This window comes from Manacus candei, unplaced genomic scaffold, assembly GCF_025592945.1.
Source record: "Manacus candei isolate 608988 ecotype Guabito, Panama unplaced genomic scaffold, ASM2559294v1 h1tg000014l, whole genome shotgun sequence".
In the NCBI taxonomy this organism is placed as follows: domain Eukaryota; kingdom Metazoa; phylum Chordata; class Aves; order Passeriformes; family Pipridae; genus Manacus; species Manacus candei.
Window position 1 is genome coordinate 35,283,002 of NW_026138062.1, and position 25,781 is coordinate 35,308,782.

At 40.3% G+C, this 25,781-nt stretch overlaps 3 protein-coding genes across 4 annotated transcripts in view; all 3 read left to right on the forward strand.

Annotated features, from left to right (window-relative positions):
* SPATA13 (spermatogenesis associated 13) overlaps positions 1-3,982 on the forward strand; it is a 154,768-nt gene extending 150,786 nt beyond the window's left edge. The window contains exons 14-15 of one of the 2 annotated variants that reach the window (XR_007903284.1): positions 10-151; positions 3,839-3,982. The gene's annotated coding sequence lies outside the window, so the exon portion shown is untranslated. Of the gene's footprint in view, positions 1-9; positions 152-3,838 lie in introns of those variants that run through there. The other variant, XR_007903285.1, reaches the window with a different exon arrangement.
* Positions 3,841-10,996, forward strand: LOC127467775 (complement C1q and tumor necrosis factor-related protein 9A-like). The gene is made up of 4 exons (XM_051780124.1): positions 3,841-3,989; positions 5,561-5,752; positions 8,504-8,566; positions 10,120-10,996. The coding sequence occupies exons 2-4, from the start codon at positions 5,587-5,589 to the stop codon at positions 10,923-10,925; spliced, it is 1,035 nt and encodes a 344-aa protein (XP_051636084.1). The 5' UTR covers positions 3,841-3,989; positions 5,561-5,586; the 3' UTR covers positions 10,926-10,996.
* A 1,658-nt stretch (positions 10,997-12,654) lies between these two features.
* MIPEP (mitochondrial intermediate peptidase) overlaps positions 12,655-25,781 on the forward strand; it is a 71,998-nt gene continuing 58,871 nt past the window's right edge. Inside the window, exons 1-6 of the mRNA XM_051780112.1 lie at positions 12,655-12,846; positions 15,277-15,450; positions 17,188-17,276; positions 19,017-19,103; positions 20,057-20,120; positions 21,881-22,063. Coding sequence (XP_051636072.1) covers positions 12,670-12,846; positions 15,277-15,450; positions 17,188-17,276; positions 19,017-19,103; positions 20,057-20,120; positions 21,881-22,063 — 774 coding nt within the window. The 5' untranslated portion in view covers positions 12,655-12,669. The remainder of the gene's footprint in view (positions 12,847-15,276; positions 15,451-17,187; positions 17,277-19,016; positions 19,104-20,056; positions 20,121-21,880; positions 22,064-25,781) is intronic.

Genomic DNA, 25,781 nt, shown 5'->3' on the forward strand with positions numbered 1-25,781 from the left:
TTGTTTCAGACATATGCATCTGTGGTCACTGTGCTTTATCTTGTCCTGGCAGAGGGCTCCCACAGTTCCCCTTGGAATAAATGCAAATGCAGCTTCTCTATTAATAAAGCTCCTGCTAACAAAGAATGGTGACTTAAGTACTGCAGTGCAGGTAAGAAGGATTAAATTTTATTTTCTTTGGAACGAAAGCAAAACCTTCTGAAAGGGTTCACCCAAAAAGGTGTGTTCCTTAAATATTTGTGAAGAGGCTTACCTACCTGCTTGTTGGGCAACACTGCTCGGGTTTCAGCTTACTTCTCTGATTTGGGGAAGTCTTTTGTTTCTCATTATTCTGACAGGGCAGAGGACCACATCTGAAAGGCGTACCTGTGTCCTTCCTGCTCCAGGCTGTGTCAAAACTTATGTTTCGCTGAGACACATTAGCTTTAACAAAATAAAAAATTTTGCTGAAATCTTTTCATTAGAAATTTCGGTGAATTCAAACGCTGACAGAATAGTTGGGTTTGCTAATTTGTTACCCTTATTTTCAATGTCCAGGCACCTATATTTCTTGGTTCACCTCAAAGCTGAGACTTTCTCAGGCCTCCCAAGTGCTGCTGTTGCAGTGGGATGTGTGCTGGGTGCTCCAACATCAAAGTGAAAGGCACAGTCTGAGCACTCAGTGCAGTAGATCAAATGACCGAAAAACATACCTTGAGCAAACACTCGAGTAGGATGTTGCAATCAATAGGCTTTGTAAGGACCCTGTGGTTCACCTGGCCATGGTGAGCTCATTTGTGCATTTTATTTCATGCTTTGGCAGTCAGCCTAAATCCTGTAGATCGTTCTGTACTATCAGTTCTACTATTAGTTACTTTAAAGTTCTTCGAGAGCTGATCTATCACGTGGTGCTTTTAGTTTACACAGAAATAGCACTGCTTATCTTGAATTTTTTGGTTGTTTTTTTGTTGGGTTTTGTTGTTGTGTGGGATTTGGGGTTTGGGTTTTTTTAAGGCTACATGGTGATCTGTGCTTTGTAACAAGAAACGTGGAGTTGAGCCTTTTTATATTCCAGTACCAAAGGAGAAATGAAAAAGTCAGCAATGGAAAACTGCACACCTCATGGATTGTAAGAAAAGCACACCAATATTCCTTACACAAGTGTATTTCTAAGTGCTTTTCAAAAATTCAGTTACTCTAACAAACTAGAGGACATGTAATTATGAGAATACATCGGAACTGCATAAGCTGTCAGCACATCATGTTTTTTGTTAATCTCATGTCTGTGTTAGGTTTAGTTCACTGCAGTCAGAACTGACTTCTGGTTGTCCAGGTGAGTGCCTAGGGCTGAGAACTCACATACTGCCACTACTAGGTATTTTAGACTCTGGTTTTAAAAAACAGACTTGTGTGTGAGTGTGTATGTGTTTGTATATGTATGTATTTACACCCACCCCCCCTTTGTAGACTCCATATGGCATCCCCATATGGACCCTCCCTCTCTTTATGTTACATTTCTGTTGTGCATTGGGGAGGAGGAGGCTGATAACTGAATGACACCTGGGCAAGGTTTTACCTGAATCATTTTAATGTTCCAAGCATTCAGAGTGGGCCATCTGCAATGACAAACCACTCTGCAGACAAGTGAAGGCTAGGAGGTATCCATCAGAATCCCTGCACTCTGGTGTCAGTGAAGTTTAGAAGGGCAAACCTGAAATGGCAGATGTCAGCAGCAGAGGAAGGAGTACCACTGCCCTTCAAATGCTGAGTTTCTCTCAGAAGAGAAACATAAGACGATGTAGGATTTACTGACTGTTTCTCCTAGTGTTTTTTGGAAAGCTGAAACTGCTTAAGAGGAAAGGAGTACAGGTACTCCTCCAGTACAGAGAAAAGGAATCCATGAGGTACACCTGAGGGACTTTGCTGGCAGAACCTGGCACCTGCCAAATTCCTCCTTATTTCTGGCACATAGGAAATAAGAAGGCAGAAGGCCCAATATATACACTGAAGTGAACTGTCAGTAGGCAGATTCACTAGGCACAGTTAACCTTGGCCACTTCCTATAAGCATACCCCAGACTTTAGAGATACTGACTCACTGAAAAAGTGTCTAGAAGGTGCTCTACTAATAAGATCAGGTATCTCACTAACCATCCATCTCATGGTCATTACTACCATATTCATCTCCTAAAGAAGGTAATGAGCACAGCAATCAATCTAAAAAACCTCCTGGATCTCCTTCCATACAGATGCAATGTTTTTTAAGAGCAAATGATCAGCTTTTGCTACTGTGTAATTATTTTCAAGGCATTACTCTGTGATGAGACAAGACACACTAGAAAGCAGCTGGGGGGTAACATTTGCCTTTAAGGCCATTCCTACAGCATTTTTCTTGGTTCTCTGCTAAAAATGCATCAAAACAGACTAACTGCAGAGTCCATCGAGGTAGAGGTAACTAATAAATGATGTCATTTTCAACTCAGGATGGGACAGACAGACTGTGACTGTTATCACTGTAAAATTCCAGCTTTGTTTGGGTCATTGTAAGGATTGTGCTGCCCTGGGAGGCCCAGGGCATGCCACTGCTGGTACCATGTCCCCAGGAGCCTCCAGTGCTGTCCCACCAGAGCCACTGACTCTTCCAGGACCCTGCAGACAGAAAGGTTTGTCAAGAACTCCAGGTTTTCTGCATGGCAGGACAGACCACTGAAGGCACAGCACTAAGCTGGCAGGGTTGGCTATTTTTTATTGACTCAAACTTTTAAGTAGAGAAAGGAGGCTGAGACTAAGCAACCTTCAAAAATTTCAGATGGTGCTTAATGGGTAAAAAGAAAAGGATTGTTTGTCACAGCTCTCGTTTTTTCTTCTCCATTAGCACAGAGCGAGGTTAATTTGGCTACAGAAGTTCATTCAAGTAGAACAGCCAATTGCTGCACATGGTCCTTCCTTTTCCTCAGAGCACGGTAGACACGGTGTCCCAGATATAAACCAGGGCACCACAACGCTTGCAGTATTGTCGTATTGCCACAGAGTGGTGGTGAAGACCTTACCGAAAGCTTCGCTGCTCAGCAGCACTGAGGTTACGTCCTCCGGTATGTGCAGACCACACGCGTCATGTCTTTGCAGTGTGGGAACACCCTCAGACACACTGTTTTCAGTCACTTGCACCAACCAGGGTGAATTAAGGCCACTTCCTATAACACATTAACTCCTGTGATTTTTGGTTTTATCCTTCAGTGTTCATGACCAGCACTTAAGGAGTTGATGATAAGCTCAATTGCTTTACTTCCATTAGTCCTTAGCAGCAGTTGCAGGAGTTTCAAGAAGACATAGTTAAGTATTGAGTTATAGCTTTTAAAAATTTAGTTACCAATGTTAAATAATTTAGTATAGCAGTAGCTTTCACTGTTGCTTGAATGGCTAAATGGGAAGCCTGCTAATTACACTTGAAAAGCTCTCTTTGTCATGCATTTTTTTTACTTTAATTCAACCTTGTTACTTCTTTTCCATAAGCAGCTAATATCTGTAATGTTATGTTCTCAGCATTTTTGGTTTTAATTTCTATAGTCTTTTTCCCTAATTCCATTGAAAATTACTTGATACAGAAACTATTACACGTTTTGCAGCACAATAATGGTGTGAGATATGGCTTCCATCCTACAAACCAACCAACCTGTTAAAGGTTAAAATTTCTGTGATGTATTTGTAAAATGGAACAGGCAAATCAAGGCCTTATTAATCCATTTTAACAATTTTCTTTCATGTAAGAGTGGTAAAAGCCAAAACACAGAGCACCTCAGCTTAATACTGGAATAAATAGGAAGATTCCAGTTTAAAACTGTGTTTTAATTATTGAACAGCTCTCAGAATTAAATCACTGACCTTTGAGAATTTAGTGACCGAACAAGTACTTGTCCTCAAGACACATATCTGAGCGTGCATTCCTTTACATGAAGCTTTTCCACTCTGGTTAAAGATGCCCAAGAACACTGCAAGTACCAAGTGAATGAGGTAAGAACAAGGATCCTGTATATTTGATGATGATATTAAGGTCAGCTTGTGGAGTGGAGTGCATGTATGGGGACCAAACTGTCTATTCTTTTGGCAAGAAACGCTCCATTAGACAACCGGGAATGGGGTTTTCTGTAAGTGGACAAAGACTGTCAGACTTCTCCATGGGGTGCATCACATCCTAACAGCGTCACACAGAGCACTTCTTCCTTTTGCAGTCTTCTGGAGTCCTTTGACTAAGGCAGAAAAAACTTATATAGCTCAGAAGTAGCAAATGTTTTATTGATTTTCAACTTCCTTTCGTGTCAACCAGCAGCAGCAGACAAAGTGGGATTTTGCTAGCTGGTGATTAAACATCTCTCTGTAAACCATTGGCAAAGACACCATAAATCACATTTCCACTAATTGTTCCAAAACAGGGAACTTTTCTGAACACAGAATAAAAAGATTAAGGAACATGTCCCAAAATTAGGGTCTTCCTAAATAAACTACATTAAAAGAATATTTAGATTGCATATTGCTAGCAGGCTGTAATTATTCTTATTGAAGGATGTAGGCAGTCTTCTGCATGGCTGTGAAAGGCAGCAATGGCCATGAAATAGCTCCTCTTTGGGCACTGTTCTGGCTAGTGGAGTTTGTGAAGTGATTTCTGAACAAGAGGAATGTGTATATGTTAAATAAGCAAAACTACAGCTCAGAGAAACAGGACATTGTATGAATCCTTGTGCATGAATGTGGGATCACAGGTCCTACATAAATCATCTCATAGGACGAAACTTTGAGGCTTAGGACAGCAAAAACATTATTATTATAGTATTATCTAGTACATAAACTTGTAGACTTGCCAGACATTGGGGTTTCATGATTTTGGTTGGAGTAAGACCAGTCACTGGAAGTTCTTCGGTCTATAGCTACTGCAACTCTATATTCCTTGCTGCAATTGGGGGGGGGGGGGGGGGGGGGGGGAAGAAATTAAAAATGAACACTTTTGCCTGATTTGCCTTTTTATTATGACCTTTTAATCTGGGTTAAATTCAGCCAAATCCATGAAATTCAGGCTTTGTCAATGCACTTATGCTTTAAATAGAACAATGTAAAACTTTATGAGATGCACTGAGCTGTTGTTTTCTTGTTTGCTGGATAGATTCTGAGGACAACAAGGGTAGCTCTAAACCTCCTCAGAGCTTTTGTGACTTTCAGCTGCTCACCATCTACCCACATCAAAATTTCCCTTTGCAGAGCTAATAATTTCCACAAGTCAAGCTGCATAAGAAAATACAAAACAGAATCTGATGCTCCAAATGACAAGGAATGAAGGAATATTTTAAATTGTGTAAAGCTAATGTTTTAAATGTATAATGATGCTATGGCTGATATTCCCATTAAATTATTATTTAAAATAGCACTCAGTAGTCTTCAGGACTGTAATTAATGCTATATAGAGACCTATGAATAAAACAAAAGAATAGACATGGTGAAACCCCATTTCCTTGTTTTCCTTCCTCCACTATGCTGCACTCCCTTCCAAGGCAGACTTAGGCAGATGTACTTTTGCTTCTTAAATCTTTCAGCCAAAATCATATAACCTGTCTAAAAAATGAAAAGCTGGATTGTACTGCTGGCTATTCTAGTCAGCACAGCAGAAACGGAAAACCAGGACGTCTGTACCCAAGGGTATCCTGGCATCCCTGGCAATCCTGGGCACAACGGCACACCTGGTCGTGATGGACGTGACGGTTCAAAAGGCGACAAGGGAGATACAGGTACTACATTCAGAATAAATGATTTAATGTATCAAAGGCAATGCCATTCATTCCCAAATTTGCGTGTAGTCACTCTGCATGAATGGGATTATTCTGCCTAGTCTTCAGAAAACATTTCAGACATTTGTCCTTTACTTGTTTGAAGAAAGAAACATAAAAAAGGCTTAACAATGAAAGCAAGACAATTAATACTATGGAGATGTCAGGTCCATGGGGTAAAAACAAAAGAAAAAAGGCTTTATCTTCTATGTTGGGAATATTTTCAAGTCTATTTGAAAATTTTAAAGCCTGTATATCTTTTCCTACTCCTTTAAGATAGCAACTATATTTCTGTAAAAAGCTTCAAGCCCAGTAAACAAAAAAACAACTGATATGTTGTTTGGAGTAGTAGCAAGTATGCAGTGGTAAGAAGATTTCTCTTTCTTATCTAAATTTTACATTTGTAGGACTTACTTCTGAGTGTGTCTACTTGCTGCAACTGTACCAGAGTATGTTCAGGCATAGAGACTACTGAAAAACAATGTAGGATTCATGTCTGCTCTAAAAGGTTATAATAGAGATTTGTGTGTGATACTGAAAACAGAAATAATCTCAGCATCCTAAAGCTAATCATCCCCACAATACTTTAAGCCTTGTATCCATGCTGGAATATCAAGGATAGGGTAGCACAAGGTGATAAATCTATGGGCATGTGGACATATAACACTTCTTCTCAAGTGTCACAACTTCAGAATGCAAAGCACAGGAAAAATGCAAGTCTGCTGCTGCAAACCTTCTCACAGAATTTTGAGGGAGAACTTTTCCCCAACAAGCTTTATGTTAGGTCAGTTATGCCATCATGCAGGTGGCATTATGGCTTAAGGCAGAAACCTGTCACTGTTATTTTGGGCCTGGCTGCCCAGATTGACCCAGATTTAACTTATGAGATAGGCCCTTCTAACAAGTCCTGATCTTAAGGATTGTGAATCCCAGCTATTTTCAGTGGAATATATAATCTAGTATCTAAACCAAACGGAGGTCAACAATCTCAAAGAAATTAACTTAAAATGTTCTGAAGTGTCTCACTATGTCTTTCAAGCTAGTGGAAATGTCTATTTAACATACTGGCTTGCTAAGCTAATGGATCACCTGCTCCACCAGAAAAGTATATGCATCCTCAAACATTGTATGCTAAAGAATCAGCGTTGAAGGTGTAGTTTGATGTGCAGTTATTTCATGGCTATGCTGGTATAGGCAAAATCTTCCAGATCCTTTTCCTAACACTTCAGTCTCTCTTATAGACCACAGCTTTTCGTGTGGCTATACAGTAAACTAGAACAGCTGAAAAATAACCAGCATTTATAATTTGGGCAATGAAGACTTTTCACTGCTTATGGCCTTCCCTGGACCACCAAAAGACAAGTCTACCTACTTAGGTATTTACACCAGTGATTACTAAGGAGTTACTTGGAACTTGTTGTTTATAAAATGATTTAGAGTTCTCTGCCAAGCAACCACATATATTCCTTCTGCTTTCCATGCCCTAGCTTGGTTAAAACCAAAGCTTTTTAAAATCTAGAAACAAACAAAAAAATCCATTAGCATCTTAATAGGCACATACCTTTAACTGCCCTCTTTTTCTATAAACATGGTTCCAGGAAGGTTTGAAAATGGAAAATCTAAAGCTTGCTTATTTTCATTTATCTTACAAAGGTCCTTCCTTTACTCCAATGAGTTATCACATGGTACCAGTGATTTCTGATCAAGTCCCCAGCATTTTTTCCTAGATTAATCTGTTTTGATGACTATACTATTCTCTGTTTGAACAAATTGGGGTGATTTTACCATTCTTTATATTGTATGTACATACACCTTTGCAGTGCAGTTAAACATATCAGACTTAATTTTGTTCCTTACCAAGTCAATGAAAATTCAGCACATGTTGGGCTACATCCACTGTGCAGAAAACTGCTAAAGAACTGTTCTCAAGTCAGTATGGTTGGAGAGCTACCCTTGGAATATGGTTACACCCAAACTGCCAACTATTTTTTCTTCTGTTGCACTCTGGATGCAAATCCAGTTATTTTATCATCTCCTGGTCATCTTTGACTTTACGACGAAAATTACTTTTGTAATTGCTTTCTTTAGAGCAGTAGAAAGTCCATGTCATGCTAGATACAGGGATCAAGAGTGTGAATGCCTTCCCCAGATCTACAGGCAATATTATTCCACTGTAATGTTTCATTACCATCAAACTCCTGCACATCTCTTCTTGAGGCGTGAGTTTACCATTCATAGAATCATAGAATCATTACAGCTGGAAAAAACCTCCAAGATGATTGAGTCCAATCATCAACCTAGCAAGACCGGGTCCACTGCTAAACCACGCTCAATAGGCTTCTGGCCCCTGCAGTGTTTCTTCGTGAATGTGGCTTCCTCACTTTATTTCCATGGATGGAGGCAACAACAGGACAAGAAGTTTTCACATGGTGGGCCTTACAAGGATACAGAACCTCTACACACCTCCATAACTCACCTTGTTATGCCAAGGATTCCTTCTGTATCGAAAAGCACCATCCTCAAGCAGAGTTACTGTGCTCTCTGTGAATCTCTCCATAAGATAAAAGTACCAGCAGTGGCACCCAGTAAAAGTCAGGAATAAGAGTACGCTTTACACTACTGTTTGGCCAGGCTTGGAGAGGAAAGATTGAAGAAGGACTCATCCCAAGTTTTCTGGTTTAATGAAAATCTGTTTTTTTAATTCTGTACTAGGTGAACCAGGAGTTCCTGGCGTTCCAGGAAAAGATGGTGCCAATGGAGAGAAAGGTGAACAAGGTCAGAGAAGAAGTGTTTCAATTTATTATTTGTCTATCAACTGCTGCCCTTGAGTTTGTGAATACTGGACGTACTATATATTCTAGCTGTAGCAAAAGTACCATAAAGGTTAAAAACCCTTTTTCCTGAAGTAGTAGAGGCTGCACACATATGCTGACAATGCAAGAGGAATTTGCCACCTCAAATTATCCCACTGCCTCTGATGCCCCACAACTTGTTCACTCAGGCTGTTATCCTGCCTTTCCCATCTCTAATCCTTTTGTCAGCTGCTAAGCAAGACACTGCATCTGCAGCTACCTCAGGAGACTGAGGATCCTGTATCTATGAAACTTCAGAGAAAGAGACTTTTAAAACAAATTGTAGAAGACACAAGTTATACACCTAAAAATACCATAGATCCTGTATACTTCATATGTAAGTAAGGACTTGTTATCCTTAGAGTAATTGTGCACAGACAATGTATATATCCAACAGCAACTTGCCAATGACAGTGTCCAGGTTCTCCAGAATCCTGAAGGTGACCCTGAGAAATAACACATGGTTGCATGGAAGTAATTACAAGCTGCCCTACATCCCTCAGACTTTTCTCCAGTCAATTAGAAACATCCCTTAAAGGAGCGTAAGACATGAGGCCAGAAATGTTGTTTAAAATTAGAAAGCTACTTTCTTCTCTTGTGTCCTTGTCCCGATGTACCAATGCTACTTTTCCCAGAGGCTCACCATACAATGTCACCTGTTTTCAGTTCATTGATTCTGTTAAATACTCTCACTTGTAAATTGAGAACAGTAAACTGTACAAAGAGCATTATTCCAAACATAAGAAGCCAGAGGCCCTGTTGCAGAAATTATCATGTTCTTTTTCTGATTGATTGAGCGTATGTTCTTTCTGGTATCTTTTGTCTGTCAACTGCTAACATACCCTTCACATTACGGGATCTTCACTTTCAAAGCCTTGTGCAGCAACCAGAGGATTTTCAAAGGCTTTGATCTCCAGACCAAGAGTGGATGAAGGATAAATGGAGCATATGGTGACATGTAACTAGGACAAAAAGCCTTTAGTTTTGCTACAGTAGCAATCTAGGTAACCCAAGCAAAGTTCCATCACGCAGAAATTACAGAAACACATGGCAAGCAAGGGTGTTGTTAAAAAAACCCCCTTCCTCTGATTAAATTGTGAACCATCTCACCCATTTTGTATACCAAAGACTGAAAACAAGTATCTGGACAGATGCTGCTTGTGCCTGAGATGATGTGAGCTGTCAGTGCTACCATCAGCCTGTAGACACCTTTCCCTTTCTTTGAGCTTATTCTTGCTGCTTTCAGCAAGAGCACCTGTCTTCTAATGCAATAAGAGGTTCTTTAGGTATTATGTTTATCCTGCACTTCAATGTATGAGAAATTGTGTGTACAGTGAGCACAGTATATACAGTACTGACACACACCTGCATATATATTTCCTTATGCTGAAACTCAATTTGTGCCCTATTAATGCAGTGGAAGACCACAAGAAACTGTCTTTCTTTTTTTTTTTCTTTTTTTTTCCTTTCCTTTAGGAGCCAATGGGACTGTTGAAGAGAAGGGGAATAAAGGAGATAAAGGAGAAAGAGGACAACCTGGGAAACTGGGGCCAAAAGGGGTTATAGGGTCAGTGGGTTACAAAGGTCAGAAGGGAGAGCTGGGACTGCAAGGACAAAAGGGATTAAAAGGAGACATTGGACCCATTGGCCCGAAAGGGACAAAGGGTGAAATTGGCCATCCTGGAAGAGTTGGTTTCCCAGGGCCAATTGGCCCGACTGGTAATCCAGGTCCTAAAGGTAATATTGGAGGTACAGGGCCACAGGGTAATCCAGGAGTTCAGGGGGAAAGAGGCTTGAAAGGAGACAGAGGAGAAAAGGGGAATGTAGGTGCCCCAGGAGTCCTGCCAAGGAGTGCTTTCAGTGTTGGCCTTACAGTTGACACCAAATTTCCCCCTCCAAATCGCCCAATCAAGTTTGACAAGGTGCTGTATAATGGTCTCAATGACTACAATCCAGTTACTGGCAAATTCACCTGCAGATACCCTGGTGTTTACTATTTCACCTACCACATCACTGTCTACTCAAGGAATGTCCGAGTTGCTCTAGTTAAGAACGGCATCAAGATGCTGCACACTGTGGACAGGTACCAGAGTGGAGAGGACCAAGCCTCAGGAGCCACCATCCTGGAGCTGCAGGGAGGAGACAAGGTGTGGCTGCAGGCTCACCAAGGGGAGACTTTCAATGGGCTGTTTGCAGACGCTGATGATGATACCACCTTCTCTGGGTTCCTCCTGTTCAGCACCTCTGACTCACTGGAGCCACTGCCATTGCCCACCACATAACTCCATGTTATCCATGAATGCTGAATGTCTGTGTCCTTCAGCCCTCCCTAATAAAGTTGTTATCTGCTTAACGATTTCTACTGGATTCGACAGAAAACAGTTGTTTTCAGGAACAGCTTCTGCACAAGAGAGGACAATTCTTCTGCATCAACACAGTTTAGTAACTTACTATAGGAATGTACAGGGGTGCATACACAAATCCTGAAGGACAAATGTTTTTCAAAAAAGTGGGACAAAATAAAGGATAAATATTCTGGAAATATGACATGTCCCTGCCATCTTGTATGAACATGAAGCAACAGTTACTTCTAAGCCAGTTTATTTCTTCCAGGGTGACATATGTAGGTGGGCTTGAAACTTGGTTAGTTTGCATCCAACCATTTCAAAATAATTTTTAAACTTGGAATTAGTGCAGTTTGAAACCTACACAGGTATCAAACAGGTGGCACTTGCTTGTTCTGTGGCATGAGCAAGTTCTATTCTAGCTGGGTGGATTTTACAGCTTTTAAATACGGTTCTTTGCTCTCCGTATAGCCAAATGTCTGAAATGGAGTGAAATGGAGTGATAGGAGGAAGTGCCCCATGGATTCTCCGATGTAGGCAGATATTAAAGGCCAGTGCAAAAATACAGCACAATGCTGCTGTACTTCAGAATTAGCCAGGGCAACAAATGAAAGATAATATTTAATCTAACACTGAAGCAGTCATACCGGAGAACTGATCAAGAGATACTTCCTTGATGTGCCATAAAAGATTAATTTCTGTGATTTTTTTCGGAATTTTCTTCCCCCCCTTCTTCTAAAACTCAAAAATATAACAAAAGATGTTGATAAGTTTCATCCACTTCCCTTAGAAGAGAATAAAGCAGAGATGCCAATGAAGATGGGCTAGCACCATGAAATTCAGTGCAAATGCAGTGTCGGAGCATGAGTCCTGGTTTCCTATCACCTCTCAGGATGTCGGGGAGGCAAGGGAATGTGAATGTGGGCACATCTCCACAGTTGTTGAACCCTGAGTACAGATCACAGAGCCCAAATGAAAATGGTGCAGTGGGTTTCTTCAGGAAGAACAGCTGCACTTCTCATGTCAGCTGAATGACTGCAAGGGAGATATGAAAGCAGAGGCAAGGGTTATGTGAATTTTTCACCAAGAGGTGTTTTTTTCCCCTGTAAGCCACCCGCTGTTAAGTTTGCATCACAGAAACAACTAGGTCAAGAAACAATTTAAAATGGACTTAGGTTTAACTGGAGGACGTGCAGGACTGATATCAGAGTTCAAGAAGCGTTTGGATGATACTCTCAGGCACGTGGTGTCACTCTTGAGGATGGCCCTGCGCAGGGCCAAGGGCTGGACTCGATGATCCTTGTGGGTCCCTTCCAACTCGGCTTATTCTGTGATTCTGTGATCAGCCGGCAGAGGCCCCGGCGCGTCCGGGGAGGGAGCAGGGCAGCGGGGCAGCCGGGGGAATGGGAGGGATCGAGGAGCGAGAGGAGTGGGCCCACAACAACTCGGAGAGCGACAGCCTAGTAAGAGCACCGAAGCCAGCGGAGCGGGCGGGCTGAGGGGCGGTGAGATCAGGGAGCCCCGCCCCGCTCCGCGCTGTGCCTGCCGGCCCTTCACCTCCTGCTCCGCCCCTGGGCCCGGACGCGCGGAGGTCGCGGCCGCGCTGGGAGCGGGGAGTACTGGGGTCAGTGCGGCTGTGCTCCGCTCCGCTCCGCTCCGCTCCGCTCCACGGCGCTCCGCCATGCTGGGCGGCTGCCGGCGGGCGCTCCCCGCGGCGCTGGGCCGGGCGCTGCAGGGCCGGGCGGCGGGGCCGGGCCGCCGGGCCGTCAGCACCAGCTGGTGCCCCGTGGGCAGCGCCTTCGACGCGAAGCAGCAGCAGCAGCAGCCGCTGCGCGGCGGCGCGGCGGGCAGGGAGACGGTGAGCGGCGGGAGGGAAGGGCCGGGCCTGTGGCGGGCCTGCGGCGGCCCTGGCCGCTGGCAGCGTGGTGCTTTGCTCTGCTTATCGGAACTCTTTTTTAAGGGATTTTTTTTTCAGGGTAATTTTTTTTTGGACGCAGAAGAGTTTGACAGTCGTGGTCTTATGTATGGAAATACTTGCTTTGAGCCTCAGTAGCGCCCATATGTACATACAAGCGATACTGCCCCTTCCATTGCCCCTTCCACTCCCAGCTCCCACCTGGCTGTGCCTTAGTTCCTCTATCAGTGTCGTGCCGCTCTGGCAGTGCTTCGGGATCTGTGGCACTGCCGACATCCTCTTGCCTCGACATTATTCTTGACATTTGTCCTGTGGCAAAAAAAAAAAAAAAAGCATTTGTTTGCTGGGTCGGTGACACTTGGGTTTTCTGATGTGTTTCCTTTTGAGGTGAGTCGGGTGCGTTTGTTAATGACTGTCCTAGGAATCAACAGGCTGGCTCCTGGACAGAGTTAGGTGGCACAGTGCATGCAGAATAGTTATAGCTGTAAAATCCAGGTGTTTGCCTGCTGACTCAGCTACTCTTGCCATGATGCCCAGGCTGGTAAAGCTGTTGAACTCAAGGGTATACTGAGGACAAATCTGACCTCTCTTTATAATCCAGCACTTGTTTGGGAAACATTTCTGTTGGTTCTCCTGCCTCTGCAAGCACACTGGTGTAAGTTTTGCTTCAGGAAATAATACAGTTAAATATTGCCCATTTGACTGGCCTGGGTAGTGAGTTCTGGACAATTCAGTTGGCCCACAGTAATTTGGGAATAGAGGTGCATGTTTCAGGCTCACAAAGAGGCTGTGACAAGTAGGATGTAAATGCTGAGGCCAAGCGAAGAGAATAATGCTGCATCTATGCAGCCAGTGCCATTAAAGAACACACAGAACTGCACCAGGCTTCATTTTTGGTAATTTTTCAGTTTTTATGTCAAGCTTGGTATCATATGGAAGAAGAGCTCCATGGCTAATTTATTTCTAAGAGGAGATACCTCCTGTTCACAGAGGACTACATGTGCAGGAAGAGCTCACTCGGGAGGGTGGATGATGATGTAGGGCAGTAGGAAGGCCAGGAGCTCTCTGGGATATTGCAGGATACTGCAACCCTTGGTTGGGGATCTGAGTGAAGTCTTGAGTCTCTTATACAACAAGCATTATTGAAGGGTGCTGTGATACAATTATATTTATGTCTAAGTGCGTGTGTATATATATAAAAATATCTTTTTCAGTGTTTGTTTTGGTCCAGTTCCTGTTCCCAAATAATAAATTAAAACATAGGAAGTGTGAGGAAAAGGTTTCTGTCTTTAGGAAAAAAAGAAGGCAGTTTTAGCAACAGTGACAGAAAGAAAATAGGCAAAAGCAACTCAGAATGTCCCAGATACTTACTTTAAGGGATGCATTTGCGTCCTCAGGGAAGTGGTCACAGCCCCAAGCCTGCCAGGGTTCCAGAAGTGTTTGGACAGTGCTCTCAGGCGCACGGTGTGATTCTTAGGGCTGTCCTGTGCAGGGCCAGGAGTTGGACTTCAGTGATCCTTATGGTTGCCTTCCAAAGCAGGAGATTCTATGATTCTATGAAATCTTTTTACTGTTGTAGGTCTGTCTTGTGGAACTTTTCTCTTGCAGCCAGTTTTAGTAATTTTGTTTGATCAGCAGTAGGACCTCTTTAACTCTCTTTCACTGCTGTCTGTGTCTACCCTGCCCTGTGGGACAAGGCCAGGCTTGGTAGGAACTTCAGGAATAAAACTGTTCATACCATACAAATTTTTGGCGGTTCCTGATTTTTCCTTTGAGATCTGGTTCCAGTATGTGTGGCTCATTTAATGAGCCCAAAACAACTGTCCTATTACCTGCTAGATATCAATCCAGCATTGATATCTAGTGCTATTGGCCAACTCATTCACTGTTTTGACAGTCCTACTTAGTTGTCATATTCCTTGATAAGTCTCTTTTGCTTCAAAGGAGTGATTTTCCCTCATTTTCAAACGTAAGTGGACTTCCTGTGTTTTGTTTGGTGCCCATGCTTTGGAAGCAAGATAAATGCTTTGAGAAAAGGTTGGCATAGGAGTTTATGGTGTGGAAGAGAAGAGTTTGTGAGGATTTGATGTCAAACTCTTAAGGTTTCCTGAGAACAGTACTGGCTAAAAAAACCTCAGTACGGTTTTGCTCTGGGAAATGAACATGTTTTGACATCATACCAATGTCTGTGACTGGTTTTGTGACTATTCTGTTTACAAAGACACTTGGGTAGGAACGTTTTAGTGAAGTGTTACAATATGCTAGCTAGGGTCATTTTGATGAAATTCCATAGTGATAATTCAGTATTGATACGAAGGTGCAGAAATCAAGGAGGGTAATAGTGATGCGTTTTCATTGTGTTCTGCATTGCAGGGTCTGTTTGGTGTTCCAGAACTGAGCTGTCCAGAAGGATTTCAAGAAGCACAAGACAAAGCATTGCACGAGTCAGAACAGCTAGTACAGAAGGCATGTTCAACACCACCTGGGCCAGAGACTGTAAGGATCTTTGATCAGCTTTCAGATAGCTTGTGCAGAGTAGCAGACTTGGTAAGTTACTTTTTTATTATTACGTAAAGTAAAAATTAATCCTTTTAAACTGACTGAGCTTACACCATGGTGTTCCATTTTATGATTTTCTGCAGTGCAGTAAATGGCAGACAGCGCCATGAAGTTTTGTGTTGAGATAAAATTAAATTGATTGAAAGTTAATTACATGTTTTTACCAACTGATAGGTAATTACAAATCCTGTCAAGCTCCAACTGTTTTTAAAACAGATGTAAAAATAGTGTAAAAGCAACAACAAGAAAACAATGGTGTCATCACAGTTGTATTTCTGCTGTAATATTAATATGTAAACTTTCCAGCATCACTTACAGTGGGGAAAAGAGAGGATTATTTCAAGGATAAAATTGGGTTTGCAATGCACATATTTTTAAGTTATGAACTTTAAAAGGTGAAGGTCCATAGAGAGCTTGCAGATTAAAAGTGTCAGATGAAACTCACCAGTATTACTTTTTTATTAACAGAAAAATGCAGGTATTTCCTAGACTGCAGTTTCTATGGTCCACAGATTCATAGTACTTGGTCTGATATTCTGTATCACAAAATGTTAAGTTTAACAGAGCATTTCATAGCTTTCTGGAAACTGTTTACCTAAAGTATATCTTGTATCAAAGCATCACACTTTGGTTGAAGGAAGCAGACCCAACCTTCATTCTGAATTCAGTTCTTAGTAAATAGGTCACTTAGTTTTTTGACTTAGGTTTTCGCATTTGAATGTCTCTGTGTGTTTTCAGTTCTCAAATCTTATTTCTTATTGTTTGCTAGATTTAAGACATCTTTTTTTACATGCTCTGTCAAGTCACTAGTTCTTATGTTTTGTATAGACTACTTTTCATTCTGCTTAATCAATCAATATCTAAGTAAAACACTAATGTCAAAATTCAGTCCCCATGGTTTTGTATCAGTTTGCTGAGTTAAAATTACCTCCTATGTACTATGTACTACTTTCAGGTTTTTGTGTTCAAAGATGCACAAAGCTTGCAGATCTTCATCTAGAAGCAATTTGGTGATTGTTACCTGTTGGCAGGTGCTGTCATTTAGCACCTATTCTGTCAATATTATACAGAATTTTAAACAGGAATTCCAAGAAGTAAAAATCTGAAGTGCTTAGAATTTGTAAGGCTGCCTTTTCAACCAGACTGCAATCATACTATTAGAGTGTGAAGCTTGTTGCATGTACTTTCTGTACAATCATGCTAAATGTCTACAATATATTCCTAGACTTTAATTAAATACAACCTCCCTGATTTAAGTAATGGAAGCCCCTAGCTCCCCAGCCCCCTTTTAGCATCCTTCTAGCCTTATGGATCCTTTTAGGTATTTGGAGACTTACTAAAAATCAGTAAGTCAAATAAAAACCTTCTTCTGAATCCAAAAGAACTTCTGTTTTTCTCTTGAAACATATTTCTTCCTACTAGGAAGTTATGTGAAAGTATAACTTGGTGGTCTATACACAAGAGGCACACTATACTTAAAATGTTTCTAAGAAGTGTATAGGTTAATGATATTTTTGGAAAGATATATGCGCTGTCTGGTTTAATAAATGTCAGCAAAGTTTTCCAATCAGCTTTGTGTTTTAAGAAAAAAACAGTAAATTCTGCAAAAAGATTTTGCAGAACTCTTAGGAATAAATGTTAATAGAAGTGGAACTGCTTGAATGCAACTTTGTTTATAAGGCAAGATTCTCTTTTACTTACTGTTTTCTTCTTCTGATTTGTCAGGCTGATTTTGTGAAAGTTGCCCACCCTGACTTTGCATTCAGAGAGGCTGCTGAAGAAGCTTGCAGGAACATTGGTACTGTGGTAGAGAAGTATGTTTTCTTTACTTTTTTTTTTTTTTTTTACTATTTCTATATGCATCTTTAAAAATTACTGTATGATCATCTATGAAAACAGCAATCAACAAAAAATAAGTTGGAAGGATTTGCACATGTGAACAAAGTGTCAGTCTTCCATTACAGATATCTAAGGGTTTAGATTTGTTACGTTATCTCATGAAAGGTTATTCTATTTTAGTTTCAGTTTCTGACTTCATGTCACTGAAACCCATCAAAGGCTCAAAGTAACATTTTTTTCGGACTTGTGACAATTCACTAGTGGTTGTAAAGGGTATATACAAAATGCTAATTTGTTTTTAAGATTTAAGCTGTTACATTGCACAGCACTTTTTCTTCTGTTTTGCTGACCCTTTGAATTCCAGACAGTGAGTGGGGTATGTGAAAGAGGAAAGGACAGTTTCCTGTTAAAATGAGTGTTTGAAGATGTGTCTGTCTAGGGCTGTGATATATGGCTGATATACTTTGGTGTGCTTGTTCTTTATTTAAAACCCCCATTTCATAGAACATGTTCTTAAACACTTCCATTTCTGAAGTTTGGCTTTTCTTTGGGTTGCCTTTTTTCTTAATATCTTAAAGCTTAAGTTCTGAAAGTTACCTCTGTGGCTCTTGACTATAGTGAATTTATTTACTTCTTTTCTACTCTTGCTGCTGAGAAGTGGAAGAAATGATCTTAAGTCTCCAAATGCTGTGTCCTTTCAGTATCTTCCCTTCCTGTTGGATTCAGGAGTAGCCTTCTTTAGTGAATGCTTTACCAAGCAGTATTTTGAAGGTCACCCAGAATTTGCTGCTTCCCTCAGGACTCCTAGTTACAGTGGACGCAGTGACTGGTTGATCTCATGTCCTACAGTGAGTTGCAGAGGCCTTTTATACTCTGAGGAGGACAGCAGTACTGACTAAAAAGAGAATTCTAAGAGTAAATTCAATAGAAACTGTTGCTTTGTTCTTGTCAGCATGTTTGGGAAGCCTTTCACTTGAAACTGGGTTCCTCAAGAATTGGATTCAGCAAGCCATCTATAACAGTATAACTATAATATCTGAATACCACTTCAGATATAAAATTTTTAGAAATAAGAAAATATTCACAAATTATCCTGAGAGGCTAATAAACTATTGTATGCATAAGTTTAATTCCCCACTTCAATTCCCACCCAGTAATGCAGGTTGACATAGATGCTTGTAGGTAATATGCCAGCAAATCCAATGGACATAGTATTGTCTGCACAGGTACGGTGATCAGTGTCTGGAAATGTCCCGGGGTTAGTAAACTCTAAGTCTACTCCAGTGGCAGCCAGCAGCACATTTATCTGATGGCAAACTCAAGCACAGATTTTTCCTTAATGGAGTCCTTTCAAAATAAGGACTAAAAAACAGTTCTCTCAGATTTATGCTGTCACCATGATGATCTTTGTTCGTGGAACATAAGTCATCAGTCTTAGACTTGCTCATGTTTGCTACAAAATACCATTCAAAAGTGTTTTCCTCTTGGATGCATAAAACCTATTTTCATGCCGGTTTGTCCACACATGCTTTGAATACAATTTTTCTAGTTTTTAAGTGTGATTGTGAACCAGAAAGCACTTTGAAAATACAGCCATTGGCTTTTAATGTTGTTTCAGTAAATACTAAGATCTACCTTTGAATAAGTAATACCAAGAAACTGAAATGTTATTGTCTGTTGCTAATGTGTGCTTCTTTTACTCTTTATTTTTTCAGATTAAATACAGATGTTGAACTGTGTCAGAGTTTAAGACGTCTGCTAGCTGATGAAAGTGTTACTAGTTCCCTAGATCCAGAAACCAGGTACTTATTAATGCTTATAGATCATTATAGATAGAATCTTATAGAATTACATTTTTAGATATTATATGTATTTTTCCTTATTGTACTTACATCTCATGTTTTGTTAAATTAATAAATGCAACTGGAAAACAAACCACATCTCTGTTATTAATTTATTAGTGACTACTAAATAACTGGCACAGAAGTTAGGAAGTTTGTAGTTGTGTAGTCTTGGAGAATGTCTCTGTGACTGTAGAGCATAAGATATATTTACACTGAATAACTGAGATCTGCAAAAAAAAAAAAGAAATGAGAACTGAAGATTTTCTTCAATCATACTCTTTTGATTAAAATGATATACTGTACTGTGGTGTATATGTGAGTGTTTTTAGCAGTAAAATTAGGGACCAGACTATACAACTTGATTTCAGTCTATAAAAGTTTATTTATATCTTTCAAAATCAGATTAGCGGTATATTTATTTATAACTTTATGATTTCTGTCATAGGTTTTATTAGTTGTTTATTCAGTTATAGTTTTGAATTATTTATTTGCTGACATGGTTAGACAAGCTCAGTGTTTGTTACTTCCTCCTTCCTTCTTTCCCCATGATCAAGGATGTTAGATTTGAAGAGGTATTTTTCTGATGTTAGAATAAATGAAGTGTGAAATGAAATTAAAATGATAATTTGCACAAATTTGTTAAACATCTAGATTAATGTAGTGGGATTATTTTGAAGCATGTTTTTAATGTAGATGACTAAGAACAAAGGAAAAATCCTTTTTCAATGAGTAGACTGTTAAAGACCTACAAGATAAGAAGTCTTTGTCCCTAATAACAATAGTTGTATAACTGTGGTGTTAGTCCCTGTGAAAGACATGAAACCTAAATAACTACTAAAGGCAAAATCTGTTTAAAAATTATGCTTACTATCAAATGAGGTGATTTTAACAGGGATTTACTGTATTTTTAGGCGAGTGGCAGAACTTTTTATGTTTGATTTTGAGATCAGTGGCATTCATTTGGATGAAGAAAAGGTAATTTTTGGCTACAATATATGAACAGAAATTTACCTGTCTACCAAAGACCAGATAATGAAAAATGTGCAATGTGAAATCGTGTGATTCAGGGTCAGTTTGTCCTCCAAGATTCCCATTGTCCTCTGTGGAATTTTGTCTTCTCAGAAGTGATTGATTTTGTCTATTTTAAATCACTTCTAAATGGTATTTTTTAATGTTGACTGTTCTTCCCATTTTGGCCCCCATCCTTTCATTCTCTTCTGAACAGTTATAAGCAAGACCTGAGATCCTGTTTTCTTTGTTTGTTGTCTGCATCAGACTTTTAAAATAGCTACTTATCTGTCAACAGCGTATTTATAGAGGGGGGAAAAGCAACACCCCGTGCGCTGTGATGGCAGGTTAATCAAGTAGAGTGTTTTAGAAGGGATCAAGTGTGTGCCCAGGCTCTCCTTTGGTGCTCACATAACCAGAAGTTGTAAATCTTGTTCAAAAAGTGATTATCTGGGTATGGTCTGATTACCTATCTTGGAGCTTTTACATGCTTTCGCAGTAGTTAGTGATGGATTTGCCAAAACCAGCAGCTTACACCATGCTTCGTGGTATGGTTGCTCTGTTCATAGCTCATGTCCCTTTATAAAGTTAATACCTTGTTTATTTGAGTCACCCCCGCTAAAAAGATCCTTACAAAGGCTCTTCTACTGGATTTATGTGGTAGTTTTTCTGAAGATCATGGTTGTGATGGTGTTTTGTGACCTAGAAAATGCTTCTAGAATATATTTTTGCAACTACTTTGCATAAAGAACAACATGAAACTTGAACTCTGGGGTTTATGTCTGATTTGACTATTGGTTCTGTGGTGCTTCATCTCCTTTCAGCTACAATTTCACTTATTTTTGCACATTTTCCTCTTCCTTCCCTGCCTATTCCAGTTTTCTTCTTGTTTGCTGCTCAGTGGTTTTTTTTTTTTCAATTCTCATTTCAGACTTTAGAAATCCTTCCCTGTTGTAGGTTGAAACTTACTTCTGCTACAAAGAATTTCTACTTTTTAAAATAAAACTCAGAGATATATTTTGAAGAGTTAGGGTGGAATGGGAAGACAGAGATCTGCAGATTATGTCATTCTGTGGACTTTACAAGTATGTTGTATCCGTACCCTCGCCTTTGTTTTTTTGAGCTATGAACCCATGGGCCATAGAGACCATACTCTACTAATGTGAGCAAATTCACTGAAGCAAATCTTACAGTAAGGTTAAATGTGTGAAATACTGTAATGATGGTGATAAAACTCTGAATCACTAACTCCTCAGAAAAGGGTTGAAATACCATAAATACTTCACAGTCTCCAGAAAACAGTGCAATACAAACAGTAACAAGATAACTGTAGTTCTATATCTATTTCAGGATATCTGTCTCAGTGATGCTTCTGGTTTTTCTCTTCTGTGTTTTACATAGCAATTAGGCATAGTTTTATAAATGCTTTCCAAGCAGCTAGCAAAGCTTATGTAAATTCTACTTATACTCCACTGGACAGTTTCGTACTGCAGAAACAGAGGCATTTTCTTTCAAATTTCAATGCTGTGTGAAATTATAGATCTGTATGAGCATCTGATCATGTTGACTTCAGCCCTGCATTACAGTTTTATTAATACTGTGGGTCTAATCTTAAATGTTGTATTTTCTGCTTCATTTTTGGAAAAAGTCCTCTAAGGTTTTAGAAACTTTGAGTTCTGCCTGTACTATGTCTGAAAACATTATTTTGCACTTTATTTTTCTTACAGCGTGAAAAGGCGGTTGACCTCAACGTCAGAATATTGGATTTATGTAATGAGTTTCTGATAGGAACTCATCTTCCCAACAAGATTGACAAACATGTTTTACCAGAGCATATTCGTTATAATTTTATAGCCGAAGGCAATTACTTACAAGTTGCTGGTCTGCATGCTGATTGTCCTGATGATCTGGTTTGTATTCCCTGAGTTTGCTTTGACATTCTCTATAATAGAAGTGTATATCAGTTATTTTCCTTATTAATGAAGCAAATGCATGTGGTTTATGATTATGATGTTATTACTAACAAGGAAAAACTGTTTTAGAACATAATAATCAATGGCATACTTGACTGTAACAGCTATGAAATAACAGCTATGCAGATCCTGAATGGTTGGAGGTAGAAGAGGCCCAGAATACAAACTCTGCATTTTAGGCAAGCAGACTTCAGTTAATTCCTTAAACTGGGAGGTGGGGTCTCATGGAATGCAGCTCTGCAGGGTAAAGGAGCTCAAAAAACCAGGTAGTTCTCTAAAGGTAGCATCCTCCAAGCACATGAGGGTAGTAAGATACTCGGTATTAGCGCATCGTGATCCTTAGAAAGCCAAGTAGATGTATCGGGAACCAGGCTTGACAAGCAGGAAACTCATAACCAAAGCTTCATCTCCAAAAGGTAACGTACATAAAGTAGCAGCAGGTACAGGATCTAAGGGAGGAATTTAGAAATATTGCCTGTATCTGTAGAGATGATGTCAAGAAGGTCAAAGCTCAACTGCAGTTGTGACTTGAAAGGGACATCAGCGGCACTAACAAGAACAACTACTGCTGCATTAGTACTAAAAGCCTGAACAAGGAAAACATGGACTCAGTGCTGAGTAAGGTCGGTGACTTAGTGGCAACAGGCACAGCTAAGGCAGAGATGCTCATCACTTTCTTTTGCCTCAGTGTTCTTCAGTAACTTCTGTCCAAGTTAGGATATTAAGTCTGGATTTATGGACTAACAGGTAAAAAAACTAATTTCATGATCAAACTCAGAGGGTAATGGTTGAAATGTACCCTACAGGAAGACTGGTAATGAAAGAACTGTTGCAGGGGTCTCTCCTGGGTCTTCTGTTTAACATCTTTATCAGTGACATAAAGGGACAGAATGCTTGCCTGCCAGACTTGCAGGTGGTAGCAAACTGGGAGGAAGAATTGATATACTTGAAGGGCAAGGCTGACATTCAGAGTGGCCTAGAAGCTCAGAGAATGTTCTGGTGGCAACACTATGTAATTCAAAAAGGACAGGTGCAAAATCCTGCATCTTGAAAGGGAGAATTCCTGGTAATAGGACAGGCTGGGACTGCCTGGCTGGGTCTGATCTGTCAAAAAGGCCCACAGTGTTGGTGAGCAGCAAGTTGACCATGAACCAGCAATGAACCTGGCAGCAAAAGTAACCAACAGCATCCTGGACTACAGGGACAGAGCCAGAGACTATGGGAAGAGATTATAGCCCCACTCTTTAAGAGTGACTTCAACAGAGGCCACCAAGATGGCCAGTAACTGGAGTGCTTGCACTGAGTAGAGGCTAAGGGATCTGGACTTGTTCACCCTATAGCAGAGGTGGTTTGGGGGGAACTTGACAGCAGCCTACCAGTACTTGCAAGGATATCATGGAGAAAATAGAGCCAGGCTCTTCAGAGTGGTACATGACAGGAGACAAGTGGCAGCAGGCACAAGTGGATGTGAGAAGTGCCAATTGGAGAAGTTTTTCCTGCTCATGATACCCAAGCAGTGAGACAGTGAGGTCATGCTGTCCCTCCCATCTGTGCAGGGTTTCAAGACTACACTGGAGAAAGCTTTGTGCAACTTGGTCTTGGCTCATAGCTGTCTCTGCTTAGTGCATGAGGTTGGATTAGAAACCTCACGAGATCCCATCCAACCTGAATTATCCTGAATACTCTTATTTTATTCATTGTTAATGTTACTTTTCTAAAAAGGATTCATTTAAAGTTATTAACTGAAAATTAATTTAGGCCGTTGAAATGTGACGATGATTCCTTAGAATCCCAGATACGATGCTAGGACCAGGAGCATATTAAAACACTGAAGTGTTCTGTCTTCACTTATACTATATAGTTAAATAATCAAGGTGACTTTGAAGTCTTGGGTGTCACAAAAAAAAAGAGAAAAACTTACTGTGGTAGACTCCAAGCTGTAATGTTTATTTCTGTGAGAAATAAAAAATTAATTAAATTACAACACTAGTGGGGTGTAAATAAAGGAATAATACTCACTGTGTATTGTCTGTAAACTCTTGTCCTGAAAATAGTGTGATCTGCAGAATTGCTACTGAAGCTATGAGTAATGTATCAATTTAAAAATGCAGTTCTCTGGGGCAGATCTGTGGAAAGGCTCTTTAGAAATCATATAATTTAGGTTGGAAGGGACTTTTGGACCTTGTCAGTTTGAATCTGTTCAGAGCTTAATCAAGAAGATCGGGTTTCTCAATGACACGTCCAGTTGAGTTTTGAACACTGTCCAAGGATGGAGATTCCATTACTTCTCTCGGCAACCTGTTTGACCATCCTCACTACTATTATTTCTTCCCAGTATCAAGTTGGAATTTTTCATCTTGTAGCTTGTGTCCATTACATCTCCTCCTCTTGCTCTGTACCTCCAAGAACAGTCTGGCTGCATGTTCTCTACGCCTGACTGCTAAGTAGATGAAGATTAAGATCTCCCTTGAGCTTTTTCTTCTTTAGGCTGGACAAACTCAGCTCTCTCAGCCTCCATTCTGTTTCATGTGCTCCAGCACCCAAACAACTTGGTGGCCCTGTGCTGGACCCGCTCTGATATATGCCAGTGTCATTATTGTCCTGTGGAACACAAATCTGGACATTGTAGTTCAAATGTTGTCTGGACACACATGGACCAGATGACTGTGCACTTGTAGTAGAGTATGCTGTTGGCCTTTGCTGCAAAGGCACTGAGCCGCATTCAAGGAAGGTCAGTCATCTTTCTTACTTTACTTGCTTTTTTTCAAAATGAAAGCCTGGTGGAACAGAACAGGTACAAAATGACTTGTAAATTTTTATGTTCATATTTTTTCTAAACTCAGGACCTACATTCTTGTTCAATGTCCAAGAGAAAAGCTTATTTCAGATGAAGGCAGGCATAAATTGTTGCTGGATTTTTTTTTGAGTTTACTCCATATGAACAAAAAAAAGATTATCTTCAATTGATTTGTGAAACATAAAAGCATTTTATCAGATTTTCTGAGTCTTTAAGTAACTCTTTTCTTCAGAGTTACAAATAAACCCAAACAAACTAGAAATTGGAGAAAAGGAGAAAGTTGGGCAGATGGGCAGACTAATAGCTTTCTGCTACAAAAGAAATTATTGGCCTCATAAACCACCAGCTTGCCTGTAGCAAATGTGGATAAAGCCTTCCCAAATCTTCGTTCGTGAAGCCTAGCCATGACAAAAGAAATAAGGCCTTTCTTTTCTTTCCCCTGACCCTGTTCTGTTTCTTATCAGATCCTTCCATGAGCCAGCTTAACTGATGTGCAGAAAACAATTTGGGTTTATTTTCAGAAGTTTTAGTGAGTTAAGGCGGCCCAGAGAGTGGTCAGAGAAGCACAGATGTTGGCAGAAGGAGGGAGATGATGAGCAGAGGGGACTGTTGACAGGAGTAGAGAACAGGAGCCTTTTTGGCAGTCTTGATCTGTTAGATTGTCTCATTGCATTTCCTCATTCCACTTTTGATGGGTAAGAGAGTTGTAATTGTCAGGCAGTTGTAATTACTGTTGTTGAAAGGCTTTAGGCCTTTTCCCAACAATATCAGTGAAGTACAGCTGTTATGCCAGATCTCCAGATGTGTCACTTGTTTACCTTAAAAATTGCACTGTAGTAACAGTGGCCTTTTTATCTT